The sequence below is a fragment of the Scophthalmus maximus genome, chromosome 11 (genome assembly GCF_022379125.1).
Source record: "Scophthalmus maximus strain ysfricsl-2021 chromosome 11, ASM2237912v1, whole genome shotgun sequence".
In the NCBI taxonomy this organism is placed as follows: Eukaryota; Metazoa; Chordata; class Actinopteri; order Pleuronectiformes; family Scophthalmidae; genus Scophthalmus; species Scophthalmus maximus.
The window spans coordinates 1,137,978-1,157,108 of record NC_061525.1 but is presented as its reverse complement, the minus strand read 5'-3'; the positions used below and the strand labels follow the sequence as shown (position 1 = coordinate 1,157,108).

The following is a 19,131-nucleotide window of genomic DNA, read 5'->3' as shown; positions in this document are numbered from 1 at the left end:
TTGAGCATGACTTTTTCTGTCCAGCGTGCACACTGTAAAAGTAGGAAAAATGGGGTTATGAATTATTCCTATATTGGCCCTTCACTACTGTGAAATTTCAGATGACACTGCAGATGGAGCGGGTTTATCAGCCTGAAGCTCTTCACTCCTAGCTGCTATCCCTGTGCTTCTCTCCTCCCACCCCAACCAGTCGAGACAGATGGCCACCCACACTTAGTCTGGTTCTGCTTGAGATTTCTTCCTGTTAAAGGAGTTTTTTCTCTTCACAGTCGCTCGCTCATTGTGGGAACTGTTGGGTTTCTCTGTAATATAGTGAGGTCTCGACCATACTATGTTAATGCCTGGAGATCATTTTTGTTATGTAATTTGGCGCTATACAAATACAATAGAACAAAAAAATTTAATTGAAATATTCATTGATTATTGCTTACACATTGTGGGCTCAGTAAAGTGATCCTCTGTAAGGGGATTGAATCCTTTGGGAATTTTTTTTTTCTCTTTAATGCCTCCTCTTGCAATAAATGCTTGACAACTGATAAGTTATGATTGTATTTTTGATCATTGAGTATGGTGTAAAGCTCTTAAATAACACGGTATTGACGAGCACCTAATGGGAAATTTGGAGGTCTGAGTGGTGCGTCTGTATTTTACTATCCAATATAGTTACACAAAATGAAGTAGAGTGACAGTAAAGTCCATGCCCTCAGTTCTGCCTTATTTTCCTCTTCCTGTGGCTCAGCGTAAGCAAGTAATGATTGAGCATGTTTTGACAGTATATAGTCGGAGTTAGATCGTTACAGTTTACAAGTATTTATTCCTGTCAGTGTACTGTCATCTGCGGCTGTAGTGGGGTTGTAAATGTGGCCAGAGTGTCGAGAAAACAATCTTAATAAATTCTGGAATTTCCTGAGTGGAGCCGAGGGGTAACGAGTTGATTCAGGTGAATCCAAATCAAACTGTTCCCCGGAGGATGACATCATCTATCAATATGTAACAGACACCAATTATTGGTTAGAGCTGGCGTGGCTCACGATGACTGTCGCGGATTTTGTGCTGTGGTGAGATCGAATCCAGCTCCATGCGATCTTTGTTATTTTTTATTTTCTTCACTTTCATTTTTCATCGTTGGCTGTTAATTAGATCTTCCTTATACTAACATTTTCAACGCAGTAGATATGAGATGCGACATGGAAATTGGCAGTCATATGTTTGTGAATGAGTGACGAATCTGCTGACTGAAGTGGAAAACATCTGAAGTGAACCAGTTAAATCGAAAACCAGTGGGGCCATAACACCGACCCTGATACCTGTATCACACATTGTGTGTTAATGTGGCGCAATAAGTCCGATGAAGCTCATTGATTATAATCCTTTCTTTGTTGTACTTTAAGTGAAGAGGGAGTTTGACATGTCTCCATATGTTGATGTGTGTTTATGGGGAGAACGTGATGATTGTTGTTCAAAGAAAGGCTCATGTTATTCATTGCCAGTGTCACTGTCAAGACGTAGTAACCAGAAGACACCAGCAGGTGTCAGTGGCGCTACATGAGCACCATTTGCGCAGGGAGAGTTACAGGGAAATATCGCGAGAGTATGTCAGAGGACGAAAATCCCGTGTGCGTGCTAAAAACGGAGAATGCTGTAGCGGCTGTCAACCGGAAGTGATATTGTTGCACTTTGCAGGTGAGCTGGTGAGGCGATGTTAGTTCGTGGAGTGAAAACAAAGATTGCACTGTACTGTGACACTGTGTTCAGTTTGGAAAGTGTTCATGAGCGACGTACCGCATTAACTGTGTTGGTTAGCCAGTTAGCAGCTAACGTGACGCTCACGGCCGCCATGTTGGTGGAGGAGGAGCGCGGGGCATTTACCATGACAATGAGCCCGCGCTGCTCATATTCATGTTCTGTGTTACTGGTGGTGACCGGTTATGAATGTTGATGTAGACTATCATGATGTTATCGACATGGGAGTTCATATCAAATGTCCATGTGACATGGGAGTTCATGTCCATGTGACATGGGAGTTCATATCAAATGTCCATGTGACATGGGAGTTTCAAAGTCAAAGTGTATTTCATAATTTCAGCATTGTAGATCATGGAACATTGAATCGATATTTCATTCCATGCAGTTGTTTGGTTCATTCCTTAAGAGTCAATGGGACATATTACACAGAGGTTGAGATTGGTGTCATATTTTATTTTATTCATTTGTGGTACTTAGTTATTCAGAGTACATGCAGAAAACGGAGAATGCTGTGTAGTGAGTAGCGACTGTCGACCTCAAGTTCTGTTTTTGCACTTTGCAGAAACCAGTTCATGAAATGTGTCGCACCAGATTGAGCCTGTGTGATGTCATTCAAGTCATTTATACTTGTTATATGATTTAAATTTGGTCAAAGAGTAAGAGTAAAAAAGATACTGTTTGACAATGTCATAATCAGGTTTAGAAAGATGTCAATTCTTATCTGGACAAAACACAAGATGAATCTATAAATTTAAGTAAATGTATAAAAAAAACATGTTGCTCAGTGCACGAGTTCTGTGTCTCCATGACAACTGTCGACAAACTGAAGAATTTCGTGAACGGTGTTTGTATCTAAGGGTGCATTTTTTGGCTTAATACATTAAACTTTGAAGTTGTCTTTGTCTCTCTGGTTCTCAGACACAGCAGGTCAGGACCATCTATGTGCAGGTACACTCAACCGTGTTGACCTGGCAGGAAGTGGGTGTCAGTCTGAGACTGGTGCTCCTCGCGAACGACTGTGCAATGCCTCCCAAGATCAACCTTTCCCTCTCGCCTTGGGTAACGTCTTCTCTGCCCCGGTGGACGGACGTTCAAAGCACATCCCCGACCGGGACTCGGAGCTGATGAGGCTGCTGCAGGACTGTCTGGGAGGAAACACGTGCACCTTGATGATCGCCTGTCTTTCCCCTCGCAGACAACCACTATGAAGAGAGCGTGAGCATGCTGCACCATACCAACGGATCCAAGAGCATCCAGAACAGACCTCCAATCACCGAGGACCCCAAGGACCCTCTGCTCAGAGAAGATCAGGAGGAGATCAGGAAGTTGTGGGCCCTCATCTTTGGCCAGCTGGGCACTGCTAATATTTCAGGTAAGTGACACGTTTTTTAGCCAGATATTGCCAAAGGATTTAAATGTAAGATGTTTAATAACAGGAATGTAAAACAAAGCTGCAGGAGGACATCCGAGCTCTCTTATCTGGAAAAGGCCTGAGTCAGCAGGGGGAGCATTCTCCCAAAGAATGACAAGAGAAAATGGTCTGCACACAGCAAAGAACCGTGTAAATAGGTTACATATCAGTGTCAGTGGTTGTCTTTCTGTCAAGTAGCACAAGTGTCTCAATCCTCCTGACAAAGTCTGAGCAAACACTGGAAATTCCAGTGTTTGGTGTTTGATTATATTCTGTTGTTGTGACCCATCCTGTTCACTGACACTGCTGTGCACTGTTTGGTTTCCCATCATCAGTGAGCTTGTGCTGTGTGACGCAGGCTGCTGAAGAAGAGCTCCACCCTAAACCTGACCGGCTGTGCTTCAGTCCAACTGGGGAGACTTCTCAGACCAAGGTACCGTCCACCACCATTATCACCAATCATCCAAACAAAAATCAGGAATCAAACACTACCTCTATCCATGACCTTATATTATTTATTTATCTTCCTCGTGCCTTTTCAACATTGTGCCGTGGCTATGGAACATGTTCTGTGATATAATGGCTCTTTACACACAGTTGATTCTACTCCCAACTCTTCTCTGCAGGCTGCAGCGGCTGGATCAGGAGGCGGTGGGAGGAGAGCAGGCCAGGAACAAAGAGACAGAGAGCAGAGAGTGAAAATGTGCTGTCAAACGAATAGAATTTTATCCAGGAAGAAGTCCATGCAGAAAGTCACATTCTGGGCAAGGTGGGTTATTAATAATAAGGATAATCATATTTATGTAGCGCCTTTCAAGGGACCCGAGGACGTTTTACATTTCACACAAACACTTTACTTTCTATGTGGTAAATCCATATTAAACAAAGTATTAAACATAGCAGAGTAGTTTTTAAATACTTAAAAACGTGTCTGGAGTGCACATTTAAATGTTGTTCATTGAAAAGAACTTGATACTGGACATGTGGCTGTAAAAGACCACGGCCGTGTCTTGTATACATTGTCACGCTGTATTGCTGCAGATTGTAAGGCAGAGCAAAGTGAAAAGTGAAAGCACATTCTCTGTTAATAGAATATGTTTTTTATTTCTTCAACCTCTGTTGATCACCCCGCAGCTCCTACACAAACAATGCTAATGTTGCTGGCCACGCCTCCTGCTGCTCATTGGCTAGGCAATTTGGTTTCACAATAGGTGTTCGTAGCCCCGCCCACAGGACCTGAAACCTTTATAAATACAGGCGGTCAAACTCAGTCAACCACACCTTTTTGTTTGTTACTTAACAAACAAGACAGTGTTATTGCATCACTGCATCTGATTTTTAGCTACTGTTTTTGCTACAGATAGCTTTTACTGCTTTTTTTCTTTTCACTACGGCTCAAAATGCTCAGAAGAGCTGGGACATGTATTTATGTATTTGCCAGTGTTATTGATGTTTCATTTAGTGGAATCATCTCCATTTGAGCTTAATAGTTGGCAGAGTGTGTTCGTCTGTGCTCCCCTCTGACTTTGTGAGTTGTTTCAAATGATTTCAACCAAGTTCTTAAATATATCATGAACAAAACTATTAAGATGTCACAATGAGTATTATGACACACTGTCCCATGTAAAGTTTGATGTGCACGGTCTGTTTTCTCTCTCTCACAGTGAGAGGGAACGTCGCATCATGTACTGCCTGCGGTGTGAAAAAACCCAGGACATACGGAGTACCCACCTGACCAGGGTGTGTAATGAAGAACAGCACACCTGAGGAGAGGCAGGCAGAGTTGCAGAGGGCCGAGGAAAACACACCAAGAATTGGACCCGCGATCGGAGAGTCTATGGCCGTGTCCGAAATCACCCCCTAACTACTATATAGTGCACTATATACCGCCTTCGCCATTTTGCAGTGGTGTCCGAAATCACCCCCTAGATTTCATATACCCTATATAGTACACTGAATGTATCCCATAATGCATCGTGAAAAGTAGTGGACATCCAATGGTCACTAACCGAGCAATATATACCATGATGCATTGCGCTCGCTGCGCCGGTAAACGGCAGAGGGAAGAGACGACGGCGGCGCAGCGTGAGCTCGAGCGCGTCTCACAGCAGCAACACGTCTCAGCCTTCTCTCTGTTCTTGCTTTATTTTGCCAAATTTTTGTAAAAAAACATTGAATAATGGTGAAAAATAAATATATACATATATACATAAATATAAAATATTTTAAATATAATAGGATCGTCCACGGGCCGGGGTCATTGTAGTTACGTCATAATCCTACGACAAAAACGTAATTACCACCACGACTCAAGTAGTGTCCGAAATCGTAGCTGGTGAGTGCACTATATAGCCCACTACAACAAATTCCTTTATAGTGAGTAGGGGGAAGTGAATGAGTTGGTGATTTCGGACACAGCCTATGACAACGCTGAGATGTGCAAGCTGTACACCCACAGAGCTAGAAGACTGATGTTCCTTAAAGATCTTCGCAGGAAAGGTAAACTTCCACTCTATGTCAAAAAATGAATGGCAATGTCCTGCCGGTGTCCCAAACTCCACACAATGGACTTGCGTCCCAGTTAGGGGGTATGGTGGCAGGTAACAGTCAGTGGATATCAAGTTGTGTTGAGGCAACTGTTCCTGAAGGTGGCGCTAGAGAGTTAGAGTTAGGTGGGGGATCCAGGGTATTGCCATTGGACACTGGTATCCCTAGCCCGCCCTAGGGAAGTGAGCCTCCGAAAGCATCCAATTCGCGATACTTTGTCCACTTCATTCACTTTGCCATTTTTGTGTGTCCATTTCGTGTAACTTGTGTGCATATCACAGAACTTGTCATTAATTACAGTTAATATGTCCATTTGAAGGAATTTTTGTCCACTTTGGGTAATTGGCCTTTTTTCACACAAAACACACTCACTTGTCCAAAAAGCGACATCGACGAAGGCGGGGGGCTTCGTGTTGGGTCAAGTTGCAGTCGTCAGATTGCATTGAAACTCGTCGTCCGCACAGACTCGTCCAATGGCAATACCATCGGTCAGGTGCAAGGTATTGCCATTGGACGCCATGGTTACTAATGTAACCCTAGTTCAGAAGTTATTGCCATTGGACTTGTGTCCGCTTCAAATACTTTAGAGCTGGGATCCGGGTATCCCAATTGGACAATGGCAAGTCATTGCCATTGGACACCATTGAAGGTATTGCCATTGGACACTGTGGAGTCAGCATGTCTGTGTTTTTTCTGCTTTTGGACAAAATGAGTACATTTGTCAGTTTATTTTTTGTTATGAGAGTAATATGAATGAAAATGTGTGCAATTACACAATGCACAGGACTCAGTATTCACAATTTAACCATTTATTTTAAAACACAATATAAAACCAACACCACACTATTGGAACCATAGAAGCATAAAAATCTTCGTTTATCAATTTGAACACCCTTTGCTCCGTCCTGGGACCGAAGTGATTGGACTGGGTGGGTGGAGAGTGCCATTTCCGTCTCCTTCGGGAGATGGGCTCAGTTCCCCTCACCTAACCCGGCCAGGTCCTCCAGCCAGAACCCCCGTCACTCCGGTCCCCAATCCGCAGACCTAACCCTAATTTTGGGCACTAACCCTAACCACAGTCTCTACCCTGATCTTGACCCTAAGTAAGGGCTGATCCAATGGGTTTGGGGATTATGGAGTTAACAGGCTTCATGAAAAAACTAATCAGAGTTAAGAGGAGGAGCTCAGCAGAGAGTATAAAGGGAGGAGCCCCAGTAAGGGAGCCCACTTCTCACACGCACATCGAGCTGACAGGATCGCTCAAGCTGTACTTTAATCCCATGAATTTACTTGAATACTATGAATTTTGTGTCCCGCTGGCCTGATGAAGACCAAGTCGGTCGAAACGTTGCCAAAGAGAGCCAGACACCAATTCTTTTTAAAAACCTTTTTATTTCGTAAGTCACAGTCTTGCCTACTTTTCATAAAGTACATTTATACTTACTTCAATTTGAACGCACTTTGCTCCGTCCTGGGACTGAAGTGATGGGACTGGGTGGGTGGAGAGTGCCATTTCCTCCTTCGGGAGATGGGCTCAGTTTCCCCTCACGTAACCCGGCCAGGTCCTCCACTAAGGAAGTGAGCTCCCGAAACCGTACGTTGGCAAGAAGCAGCCATGTAACCAATTGGACACTTTTCGTCCCCCCCTTCCCCGGCCCCCCGGGGGTCCTAAAAATAGGCGGTTGGCGTCCATGCACTCGCTGGGGGCAGGTCGAATCCCCCCGGGGCCCCTCTGGAAAAATTTGCCCCGCGGAGACTGGCAGCTGCAGGTGCGCACCGGTCCACAGGGAGGCTCCCTCTCCAGCGGGGTATTGGCAATTGCCAGGGAAACTTTCCCCTGCAGGGGGTGGGGGGTTAATGCCATTGGACACTTTCAGTTGCAGGGGTAAGGGAATCTTCCACTTTGTGGCTGAGAATGAATGGGCATTTTCCTGCCATTGGGCAAAGGTAGTCACAATGGACTTGCGTCCCAGTTTGGGTGTCATATGGCTGTGACTAAGATCACGAATTGTACGCTGAGTGTGCCGGAGCGACTGCGCCTGTCGGTGGCGCTATGACTCCTTTCTGGGTTGGGGGGGGGGGGGCCCGGATATTGCCGTTGGACACAGGGGCCCCGACCACTTCCCTAACTCGTACACCTGTCCAACTGATGGACCTTTTTGTCCACTTCATTCACTTCGTCATTTTTTTTGTGTCCGCTTCGTGGTACATTTGTCAACATCGCAGAACTTGTCATGGTAGTACAGTACGGTACAGTAAATATGTCCAATTGGAGGAATTTTTGTCCACTTTGGGTAAATGGCCCCTTTTTGCCCAAAACTCGCTTGCCGACTCTGGGGCGGGGTACCAGGGGCCCCCCGGGGGCCAAAAGTCCAATTAGCCCAAAACTCACTTGCCGACTTCGGGGGAGAGGCCCCAGGGGTACCGGGGGACCCGGGAGTACCAGGGGACCCGGGGGCCAAAAGTCCAATTAGCCCAGAACTCACTTGCCGACTTTGGGGGAGAGGCCCCAGGGGTACCGGGGGCCCCGGGAGTACCAGGGGCCCTGCGGGCCAAAAGTCCAAAACTCACTTGCCGACTTTGGGGGAGAGGCCCCAGGGGTACCGGGGGCCCTGGGAGTACCAGGGGCCACGGGGGCCAAAAGTCCAATTAGCCCAAAACTCAGTTGCCAACACCGGGGGCTTTGGTACCAGGGGTCCCCGGGGCCCCCGGGGGCCAAGAGTTCAATCGCCCCAAAACTCACTTGCCGACTTAGGGGGGCCCCAGCGAACGGGGCGTCCAATGGCAATACCGTCAGAGGCGAAAACTATCTGACAGTCGGGCATTGCCATTGGACGGCGGCGTCCAATGGCAGTACCTTTATTACCACTCATGTACAGGCTAATATCTCCGAAACGGCAGGGGGCTAGCCGGCCAAAACTTCAACCCCACCACCCTGTCACTACACCGATGTGAACCTGTGAATATGGAGCCGATCTGAATACTTTCGATTTTTGGCCGTTTTTGAAAAAGCCAAAAAGTCAAGTTTCTCCGATTCGCCCCAAACTCGGCACATGGTGAGCACGGCCTACGCCTATGAAGCACCCGGAGTGAAAAAATGAAAAAATGTACGGTTTCGGAGATACGGACCTTTTAAACTTCAATGTTAAGTTCCTGCCACTGGACGCTTGGCCTTGCGCTGACCTCTTGCCAATTAAGGTAAATTATGGCCATATCTTCATTGCCGCGAGGAATTCATCCTCCTCAGTCACACAGGCCGATGCCCGCGAGACACTACATTGGTCGACATCGGTGCTACGCCGCTACGGTGCACCTGAAAGGAACTAGCCGCGGGGAGATCAGCGGGCCGAGGCTGGGGATCATGGATTATAGCGGAGGTGTGGTGCACCCGTAGAAATTTCTCTCCATTTGTGGCTTTTTTGGCCAAGATACGATGCCGTCCACTTCATGGACTTTAGAGTGGGATTTTCCCTATTTTTAAACACCATTCATTTTGAATTGCAAGTGGTCACGTTCCCGCAGAGTGCACCAAAGTCCCAGAAAGGTGGAACCACCGTAGGTACGCTCCAAACCGAGCGTACGTCGACATATTTAAGCCCCGTAAACCCACGGGCGCGAGAAAAAAAGTGAGATTTCCCATCAGAGGGTGTTGAGCTCAGTGTGTCTCACCCCCTTCTGAGGAGAAAAAGGCAAAAGTGGGTTAAATTTTTTTCCACAGCACCCAGAGCCACCAAAGTGTGCCTTATCTGTGGTCACAGCAGGGCATCTGGTTGAATTTTGGGGTTTCTGACCCTCTGGGAAGACCCCCAAACAGCTCTGAGTATTTTTGTGGATTCCAATGGGAAGGTATTGCCATCGGACAACGACTTGGAAATCTTCCCTTTCGCCCCTCCCTCGACCCGACGGATGGTCGCTGGGGACAAAACTCGGTACTTTATTGATCAGGGGCTCAGTGTGCATCCAGAAAAGCGCCTTTGATGGATGTTTGAGGTCCCCACAGCCTCTGAGGCCAAAAGAGCAACCAAACTCTTTTTTCCCTCTCAAAGGTATTGCCATTGGACCACGGCATAGGAAATCTTCCCTCGTCGCGCTCCCTCGACCCGACGGATGGTCCCTGGGGACAAAACTCGGTACTTTATTGATCAGGGGCTCAGTGTGCATCCAGAAAAGCGCCTTTGATGGACGTTTGAGGTCCCCACAGCCTCTGAGGCCAAAAGAGCAACCAGACTCTGGTGGACGATGCCCACTTCCAATACCTTAGAGCTGAGGTCAGGGTATTCCAACTGGACACTGGCAAGGTATTGCCATTGGACACGTGTCCCCATGTTTCGCCCCTTGTCCACATGGTGGAAGGTTGCACTTCCACCGAGTGGACACGTCCCCCCCCCCCTTGACGAGGACTGTGCTGGCCGGGTGGAAGAGAACACCTTGCCTTTGTCCAGTTGGAATACCCGGATCCCAGCTCTGAGGTATTTGAAGTGTACATCCCACTTCAAATACCTCAGAGCTGAGGTCAGGGTACTCCAATTGGACAAGGTCAAAAGTCATTTCTTTTTCTGCCTTTGTACACAATGATACTACGTATGACACGAGGAGTTAGTATTGGTATTATATTGATTAAAAACAAGTGTATTTTTTTGGTCTTTGAGAGTTATATGAATAAAAATGTGTGTGCGTAGAAATAAAGAGAAGTATTCACAATTTAACCATTTATTTCACCAAAAACATCAGATTAATCAAAACACCACACAAAACAATCTCTAAGAGCTAAAAACACAGCACACGTTAAAACAATCAAAACACCACACAAAATAATCTCTAAGAGCTAAACACAGCACACGTTAAAACAATCAAAACACCACACAAATCAATCTCTAAGAGCTAAAAACACAGCACACACGTTAAAACAATCAAAACACCACACAAATCAATCTCTAAGAGCTAAAAACACAGCACACGTTAAAACAATCAAAACACCACACAATAAAAGCTATAAAACACAATATAATAAGAAATTTAACACATAATATGAAAAGAATTAGTTGAATTTTTTGGGGGGGAATCGGAGCCTCCTCACCCTCATCCTTTGCTTACTCTGCTCCTTGGTTGTCTTCTTTTCTGGGATAGACTGGATGGGTGTTCCCTCCTCCTCGACCTCCTGTGGCGGTGGGTTGGCTGACGAAGATGAGGGGGCCGCCTCGTCCTCTTCGCCGCTGCTGCTGCTGCCGCTGCCGCCCTCGCCACCGCCGCCGCCCCCGACTTCCATCTCCTCCTCCTCCTGCTGCTGCTGCTGCTGCTGCAGCATCTCGTCATCTCCTCCCCCTCCGACGAGGAGGCTCTCACTGACCAGGGCCCTGACCTCCTCTGCCTCACAGTGGTCAGGGTTGGCCACGTAAAACTTGTCTGCCATCCTGGTGTCGTGACACATAAAGTCGGCGACTTTTTTCCTGCTTTTAGGATCTTGGGACTTTTTTGCCTGGAAAAGATTGAAAAATTGCAGAGAAATTAACGACAGCACTCGCAACGGCGCTTTCAGCCTCCACACGTACTTGTCTTGAATTTAATGTCAACTTACATAAGTTGCCACGGCCGTCCTTATGAGGGTGAAATTGATCACCCCCGCTAACCCCATGTCCTTCCAGGCCGACTGCAGGTTGGCGTTTAGATTTTTTGACGGCCCCTTGCCCTTAGTGTACAGCACAAATTTGTTGGCATCGGGGAGGCTTCTTTTTATGGCCATCCATCTCTCCAGCCAGGCGAACTCTGCGGGGTTCAGGAACATCTGGGCCTCCCCAAATGTCCTGTTCGTCTTGTGTTCCTTGATCTGTCACGACACAGACACGTAGAGAAGGGAGAGAGTACGGGGAGACTGGGTCAAGTAAACGCACCGCAGTAGATATCGGGGCTAACTTCAAAGCTAACAGTGTCAGAAATAGCACTCACGTGGAGCAGGCAGCCCCGATCCTGGCCGAGGGTCTTTGCCTCCTCCACCTCGTTGTCCGTCATGTTTGCATAGACCCCCGGCCTGTGCCCGAACAGGCAGCTCCAGTAGGCGCACTGGTAGCCGTAGCAGAGGAAACGGCTGGTGTTATCGAACTCCGCCTCGAGTTTGCCTGATGAAAAGAGAGGGGGGGAGCAAAGCGCTCAACACGAGCTGTGCCTTGGTCAACAATCCACGTGTCCTGTTGGCAAGCAGACTTGCGGACAACTTACCCAGCAGCTGTGGGATGGCGGCGGCAGCAGCAGAGAGGCAACCCCTCAGGGCCTGGCGGGACGGCAGCTTGCTTATTTTGAGCCTCTTTGTGGACATTTGGTGGACAACCACCCTGCGCTGCAGCGACCTCACCCCCATCTTCAGTTCCCTCTCGACGGAGGTGAACTGCACCCGAGTGAGGCGGCAGGTCTTGGGCGGGATCCCGGTCATAAATTTGATAAAGTGCAGCGTGTTCTGCAAATAGAACTTGGCCGTTGTTATTTTCATCCCGCCCTCCACCACACTTCGGGCCAAGCTGTTTGAAGAGAGGGCGGATAAAATGAATCAAATAGAATCTTTCAATGTACAAACGAAATTGTAATGACATTGTCACTCACCCACGGATCCTGGACATGTTGTCCAAAAACAGCCAGTCGGACAACCGGCTCCGGTTGTTGGCCATGTACATGATAAACGTCTTCACCCTGCTGACCTTGGAGATGGCATTTTCCGACATTTTTGGTGTCGGGTCTAGGCCCTCGCCCTGTACGTCTGCAGGTATTCCTCTGTGACGACACACAATTTAAGGTGTTGTGATATACAGACTGCTGTCCGATGGCATGAATAAGCCAAATTAACTACCATGTTATCAACATATGCTTACCCATCGACGGCGGGAGGCTTGTCTGCCTCATGAGGTTCCCCCTGCCGCTGCCGGAAGGAGGACGGGCCCGCCTCCTCCGACGCGGCCGAGGACGGGCCCGCCTCCTCCGACGCGGCCGAGGACGGGCCCACCTCCTCCGACGCGGCAGAGGACCGGCCTCCCTCCGTCACACGTTCCAGCTGCTGCTTTTGCAGCTTCCTGCGGAGAAGTCGGACCTCGCGGCAGAACTCGTCCCTCTCGGCCTTGACTCTTTCCAGCTCCCACTCATACTCATGGCGAATGCACCGGCACTCGGACGAACCGCATTCAGCCACGGGGGAAGGTGGAGTGACATCAATGTCCTCCTCTGGCACACCTGGGTAAAGGTCCAACGTGGACTCCATCGCCGGGGTCGGATCCGTAGCCCTGAGCTCGGCCAAAAGTTCCATGGTGCGGATTCTCCTGGCCTGATTCATCTTTGCCGCCCTTTCGGCAATGCTGAGCTCGGTGTGTGACTGGTGTATGTGCCTGTCTAACCTGGAGAGCTGGTACTGGCACCCTGGAACAGGGCAGGGTGCAGCGCGGATGTTTACCCTGCCGGATGCCATGTTGAGCAGTAGCCGCCTCTCTACCGAATTCCGGATCAGGTGCATATTTTTCATATGCTTATTCAGGGCGCTGAAATAGCGTTGGCATAAGGGACAGCAATGCATTTTTCCTGTAAAGAAACAACAACAAAAAGAACAACAAGATTAATAATAATTACTGTTGAAAATGATGTGTGTGTGTGCGTGTGCGCGTGTGCGTGTGTGAGGAATAGTCAATTGGGCTGGAATGCAATAAAAAAGACATTAAACACTACCAACGGCGAGATTAACACACTGTGGTGAGAGGTATGAACACTTTTGATAGATAATGGTAAAGAAAAAAACGGCAGGAATAGTCAATTGGGCTGGATGGAGTGCGTACTTGGAAAGTGCGTCACTCCGCAGCAAGCTCAGTGCGCACATTCAAAGTGCCCAAAAAATACTGAAATGCAATAAAAAAGACATTAAACACGACCAACGGCGAGATTAGCACACTGTTGTGAGAGGTATGAACACTTTTGATAGATAATAGTAAAGAAAAAAACGTCAGGAATAGTTTTGTTTTTCTTTTAAATTAATTAATCAATTTAAACTCTGCAAAAGATATTAAATACAAGCAATCACATCTCTCCTATTACATGGACCATTGTCAAATCAGTCATAATAATAATGATAATAAATGGCATTCAACACATTCAAGACATTACACATTAAATAATTTTAAAAAAAGTTTTCACACTCACGTCTCTTTCTTTTGCCAGTCCCTGTCCTTGGCTTGCTCCTCCGGGTTTTTAAAGGGGCTTCAGCCCTCATGTTCTAAGAGCCTCGACCAATCACAGTGCAGGTCAGCTGCATGCAGGGTGTCTGCTAAACTACTGTTACAGGAATACTTCAACAGGCCAGCCAATCAGAGTGTACAACCAATTATCGAGCGAGAACAACGCGGACAGAGAATTCACTTGCTACGATTCTTTTGATATTTACACCATGTGTTTTGTATGAGGAGAGGATGACATGGTTACATTTTCACATGAGTGGCCCATTCCATCGCAAAGATGATTTTTTTTTTTTCCCGTCTTAAAGCTGCATATAGTGGAAAATCCACTTGCTCCGATGTCTGTGATTGGACCTGGGCGGACATAGGGCATATCTCCCAATTGCTTTTGAGGTCCCGTACTGTCACCAAGTGTTTGCAGGCAGCTATGATTTGCCGTCGTCCACTTGGAATACCCGGATCCCAGCTCTTAGGTATTTGAAGTGGGACGTACACTTCAAATATCTTAGAGCTGAGGTCAGGGTATCCCAATTGGACAATAGCAAGGTATTGCCATTGGACGTGTGTCCCCATGTTTCCCGCTTGTCCACATGGTGGAAAGTTGCACTTCCACCGAGTGGACATGTTCCCCCCACTGAGGAGGACTGTGCCCGGCAGGTGGAAGAGACCACCTTGCCATTGTCCAATTGGGATACCCAGATCCCAGTTCTAAGGTATTTGAGGTGGGACGTACACTTCAAATACCTTAGAGCTGAGGTCAGGGTATTCCAATTGGACAATGGCAAAGTATTGCCATTGGACACCGTGGAAAAGTCCGCAGGGTTGCAGCCGTTTACCCCCTTACCACAAGACATCGGGTTATTGCCTTTGGACATGTGTCCCCATGTTTCCCGCTTGTCCACATGGTGGAAAGTTGCACTTCCACCAAGTGGAACATGGAACATGTCAAGCTTTTCATACTTTTTTCATACTTTTCATACGTCTACCAGTCAGTTTGCCAGAAGTCCTGGCAAACTGACTCTCCACCTGGGTTATAAAGGGCTTCATCCCTCATGCTCTAAGACCCTCCACCAATCACAACACAAACACTTGTTCCGATTTTTATTTATGCTGTTTTTAAAGGTGGATATAGTGAAAAATCGACTCGTTCCGATCTTCATTTTTACAGCATTTACTCACTTATGAGAAAGGGTGTCGAAAACAAAACATCAACCTTCTAGCTAACCCTGTGGCTGTCTGGTGAAAAAATGGCAATTTTGTCTCAGAACGGTCCCATCTTTTGAGCACAAGTCGGGCCCGGGACCCTCTGTTCGGACACCGAGTTTCAATCCAATCGGACAACTGCAACTCGACCCAACACCAAAGACCCCCACGAAGCCCCCTGCCATCATCGGTGTCGCATTTGGGACCAGTGAGTGTGTTTTGGGCTACTTTCCCAAAGTGGATAAAAATTCCTTCAAATGGACATATTTACTGTAAATTATGACAAGTTCTGTGATATGGACACAAGTTTCACCAAATGGACACACAAAAATAGCAAAGTGAATGAAGTGGACATAAAGTCCACCAAGTGGACAGGGGGGTCCGCGGCCCCTGGGTCGCCTCCCCGAAGCCCCCGGCAGTCGTGTCTGCCTGTGAATTTTTGGCCAAAAAAGGCTAATTACCCAAAGTGGACAAAAAGTCCTTCAAATGGACATATTTACTGTAAATTATGATGTATTCCACAAAGCGGACCCATAATATGACAAGTTCCACAAAGTGGAAAAAAAGTCCAGCCAGGGAACAGGTCGGGGTCCCAGCGTCCAATGGCAATACCCAAGACCCCCCCACCCCCCAACAACACGGACGAGCGTCCAATGTCAGGCACTTTGCATTGCTACCGGACACTCTTTTAGAGACGCAAGTCCATTGGCAGGAGTTTGGGACAATGGCAGGATATGGCCATTCATTTTCTGCCACCAAGTGGAAGATTCCCTTTCCAAGCGCAGTGAGATTTGTGATGTGACGGGCTGGCCTGCATAACCACTTTGGGTAGCGCCTCCTCAACCCCTGCTCCTAGCATGGCACAGCCCTGGACAGCTGTTAAAGGGAGAATTATCAACATGCCTCCCCATCAACCATGTGTATAACTGGAGAACAGATTTGCTCCACTGCTGCAGAATCCTGGATCCACAGCCTGATAACTTTACAGAATATCCAATTATTAGTGTACAAAATACAGTAAACTCTTTCTGATATTTGCTGGGTCCAGGCTGCAAGGCAGATTGCATTCATGACTCTTTCCAGAATAAGTCGGGGCCCAATATGCTGGAAACTTCCTCAATTCCAGTCTTGATAAGTAATCGAAAAATACTAAACAAAAAGCAAACAAGTAATTCTGCTTATTTAACAAACTTTGCATCCATTCCTCATCAGCCACAGTTGCCAGTCCCCCAACATGGGGCAGGTAATGATTTTAACAAACTAAATCTAGCTTTACTAAACATCAGGTCTTTGGCAGGAAAAACATTTTTAATCAATGCTTTTATTATCAAGCACAAACTTGATTTTTTTTCTTAACTGTAACTTGGTTAATAACAGTGTTGCTCTTATTGAATGAGCTCAGTTTCATGAGTGAAGCCAGAGTGCATAAGAAAGGAGATGGAATGGCTGTTTTGTTCAATGATTCCCTCCAATGCAAGAAGATATCTTATGGAAACTGCTTCCTTTGAATATGTGGCTCTTCAGTTGAATTCCTTCTCCCGAGTTATGTTCCTTAATATCTATAGAACACCTCAATACTGTGGAACCTTTTTTAATGAGTTTTCTGAACTACTGTCTATAATCTGTATTGACTTTGACTGTGTAGTTTTTGTCGGTGACTTTAACATTCATGTTGACAAACCCCTGGACAGAGGGACTAAAGAACTGTGTTTTGTCCTTGATAACTATGGACTCACTCAGCATGTGATGGAGCCCACACACAACAAAGGTCAGACTCTGGACCTACTCATGTTTAAGGGTGTGAACATGTCTGATGTTGTGGCAATTGATGTTGCTCTCTCCGGTCATTCCTCTGTTTACTTTAAGAGTGCTATCTCTGTACAGACAAATGTTCAAAGAAAAGTCATCACAAAATGGTACATCACCGAAAATACCAGTGAGATGTTTATTCAGGCTCTCTCCACCACGCCCACCCTCACTGGGTTCTCAGTAAATGAGCTTGTTGATAACTTCAATGTCAAAATTACCAATGTCATTGATGCAATTGCACCTGCTAAGATGAAAGTCAGTAGCCCCTGAACTTCTTTCCACCAGGGCCTGCAATGAATTTGCCTCCTCCTTCAATGACAAAATTCAGAAAATTAGGCAAGCAGTCAGTGCCCCCACATCCGGTGCAGGACATGTGTTGTCCATGTGTACACTTAAAATCAATTTAAATATCATGACACAATTTCATTCAATCAAACACAAAAACTTGGAGGACATTATACAACATCTAAAATCCTCCTCATGTTGCCTTGATATTCTGCCAACAGGCTTTTACAAAAATGTTTCAAACTGCATGGCCTCAGATCTTCTACAGATTGTTAACATATCTCTTCTCTCAGGTGTCTTCCCACAGGCCCTGAAAACTGCAGTTATCAAGCTACTCTTAAAAAATAACAATTTAGACACTTCACTAATGAAAAATTATAGTTATTTACCAAACCTCCCATTTCTGAGCAAAATCATTGAAAAGGCAGTTTTTAGGCAGCTTGAAAGACTTCATGGCAATAAACAACTGTTTTGATGTCTTCCAGTCTGGATTTAGACCACAGCACTGAGACGGCTCTTGTTAAGGTCTTCAATGCTACTTGGCAAAATTTCAGTCTGGGTTTTACTGGATCTCAGTGCTGCATTCGGCACAGTTGATCACAACATATTACTAGACCGGCTTGAAAACTGGGTGGGACTCTCTGGCACATCTGAGACGTCAAAAATGTGAAGTTCCCCAAGGCTCCATTGTGGGGCCTCTTTTGTTCAACATCTACATGCTCCCACTGGCTCAGATCATGGAAAACAACATATGTTACCATAATTATGCAGACGTCACACAAATTTATATAACAATATCCCCTGGGGACTATGGTCAAATACAAACAGTGAGTAAATGCATTGAGGAAATCAACGATGGGATGCACCAGCATTTTTTTCAAATAAACAAAGAAGAAAACTGAAATAATTGTTTTCTGAGCCAAGGAAGAACGAAGAAGTCAGCACCCAGCTTCAAACGGTAATGTGAAAAACCACAAAATCAAGCCAGAAATATGGGTGTAGTCATGGACTCAGACCAGAACTTCAACAGCCACATTAAAATTATTACTATGTCAGCCTACTATCACCTAAATAATATATCAAGGATTAAAGGACTTATGTCTCAGCAGGATTTAGAAAAACTTGCCCATGCATTCATCTTCAGCAAGCTCGACTACTGTAACGGTGTCCTTACAGGTCTTCCTAAAAATTCAATCAGAGAGCTGCAGTTAATTCAGACTGCTGCAGCTCGAGTCCTCACTAAAACCAAAAAAGTACATCATATTACTATAGTCCTCAAATCTTTACACTGGCTTCCTGTTTGTCAAAGAATTGACTTCAAAATACTACTGTTGGTTTACAAAGCACTGAATGGTTTAGGGTCAAAATACATTTCTGATCTTCTGCTTTGCTATGAACTATCCAGACGTCTCAGGTCGTCTGGGACAGGTCTGGTCTCTGTCCCCAGATTCAGAACTAAACATGGAGAGACAGCGTTCAGTTTCTATGCTCAACAGATCTGGAACAAACACACAGAGAACTGCAGGACAGCTGCAACTTTCAGTTATTTTAAAACAAGACTGGATACTTTTCCGTTTGCCGCTGCCTCTGTGTAAACAAGCTATTTTTGCATTTCTTTTACTGCACTGTAACTTTTATCACCTCTCTTTTTCTACTTTAACATGTTTTTATTTTCTCTTTTAATTATTGTATTTTAATGTGATTTTATGTGTATCTTCCCAATGCTTTTAATTTTTTATGTAAAGCACTTTAAATTGCCTTGTTGTTGAAATGTGCTATACAAATAAATTTGCCTTGCCTAAAACCAGTGTTTCCGCTGGTAACATTTCACCCTGGCGGCCCGACATGTCGAAACATCTAGTGAAGGTTAAAGTGATTATTATTATCAATGAAGTTATTTTGAAAAAACAATTGGATACTTACGTGCTGCAA

General features: G+C 46.0%; 1 protein-coding gene across 1 annotated transcript; it reads right to left on the bottom strand.

Moving 5' to 3' along the window:
• Positions 1-10,409: 10,409 nt before the first annotated feature.
• On the bottom strand, positions 10,410-14,438 carry LOC118299259. Its single transcript, XM_035622834.2, has 7 exons — positions 13,871-14,438; positions 12,562-13,258; positions 12,296-12,463; positions 11,918-12,213; positions 11,648-11,817; positions 11,280-11,528; positions 10,410-11,180 (listed from the first exon to the last, which is right to left on the bottom strand). Exons 1-7 carry the CDS (start codon positions 13,938-13,940, stop codon positions 10,743-10,745), a joined length of 2,088 nt encoding a protein of 695 aa, XP_035478727.2. The 5' UTR covers positions 13,941-14,438; the 3' UTR covers positions 10,410-10,742.
• Between the last annotated feature and the right edge of the window lie 4,693 nt (positions 14,439-19,131).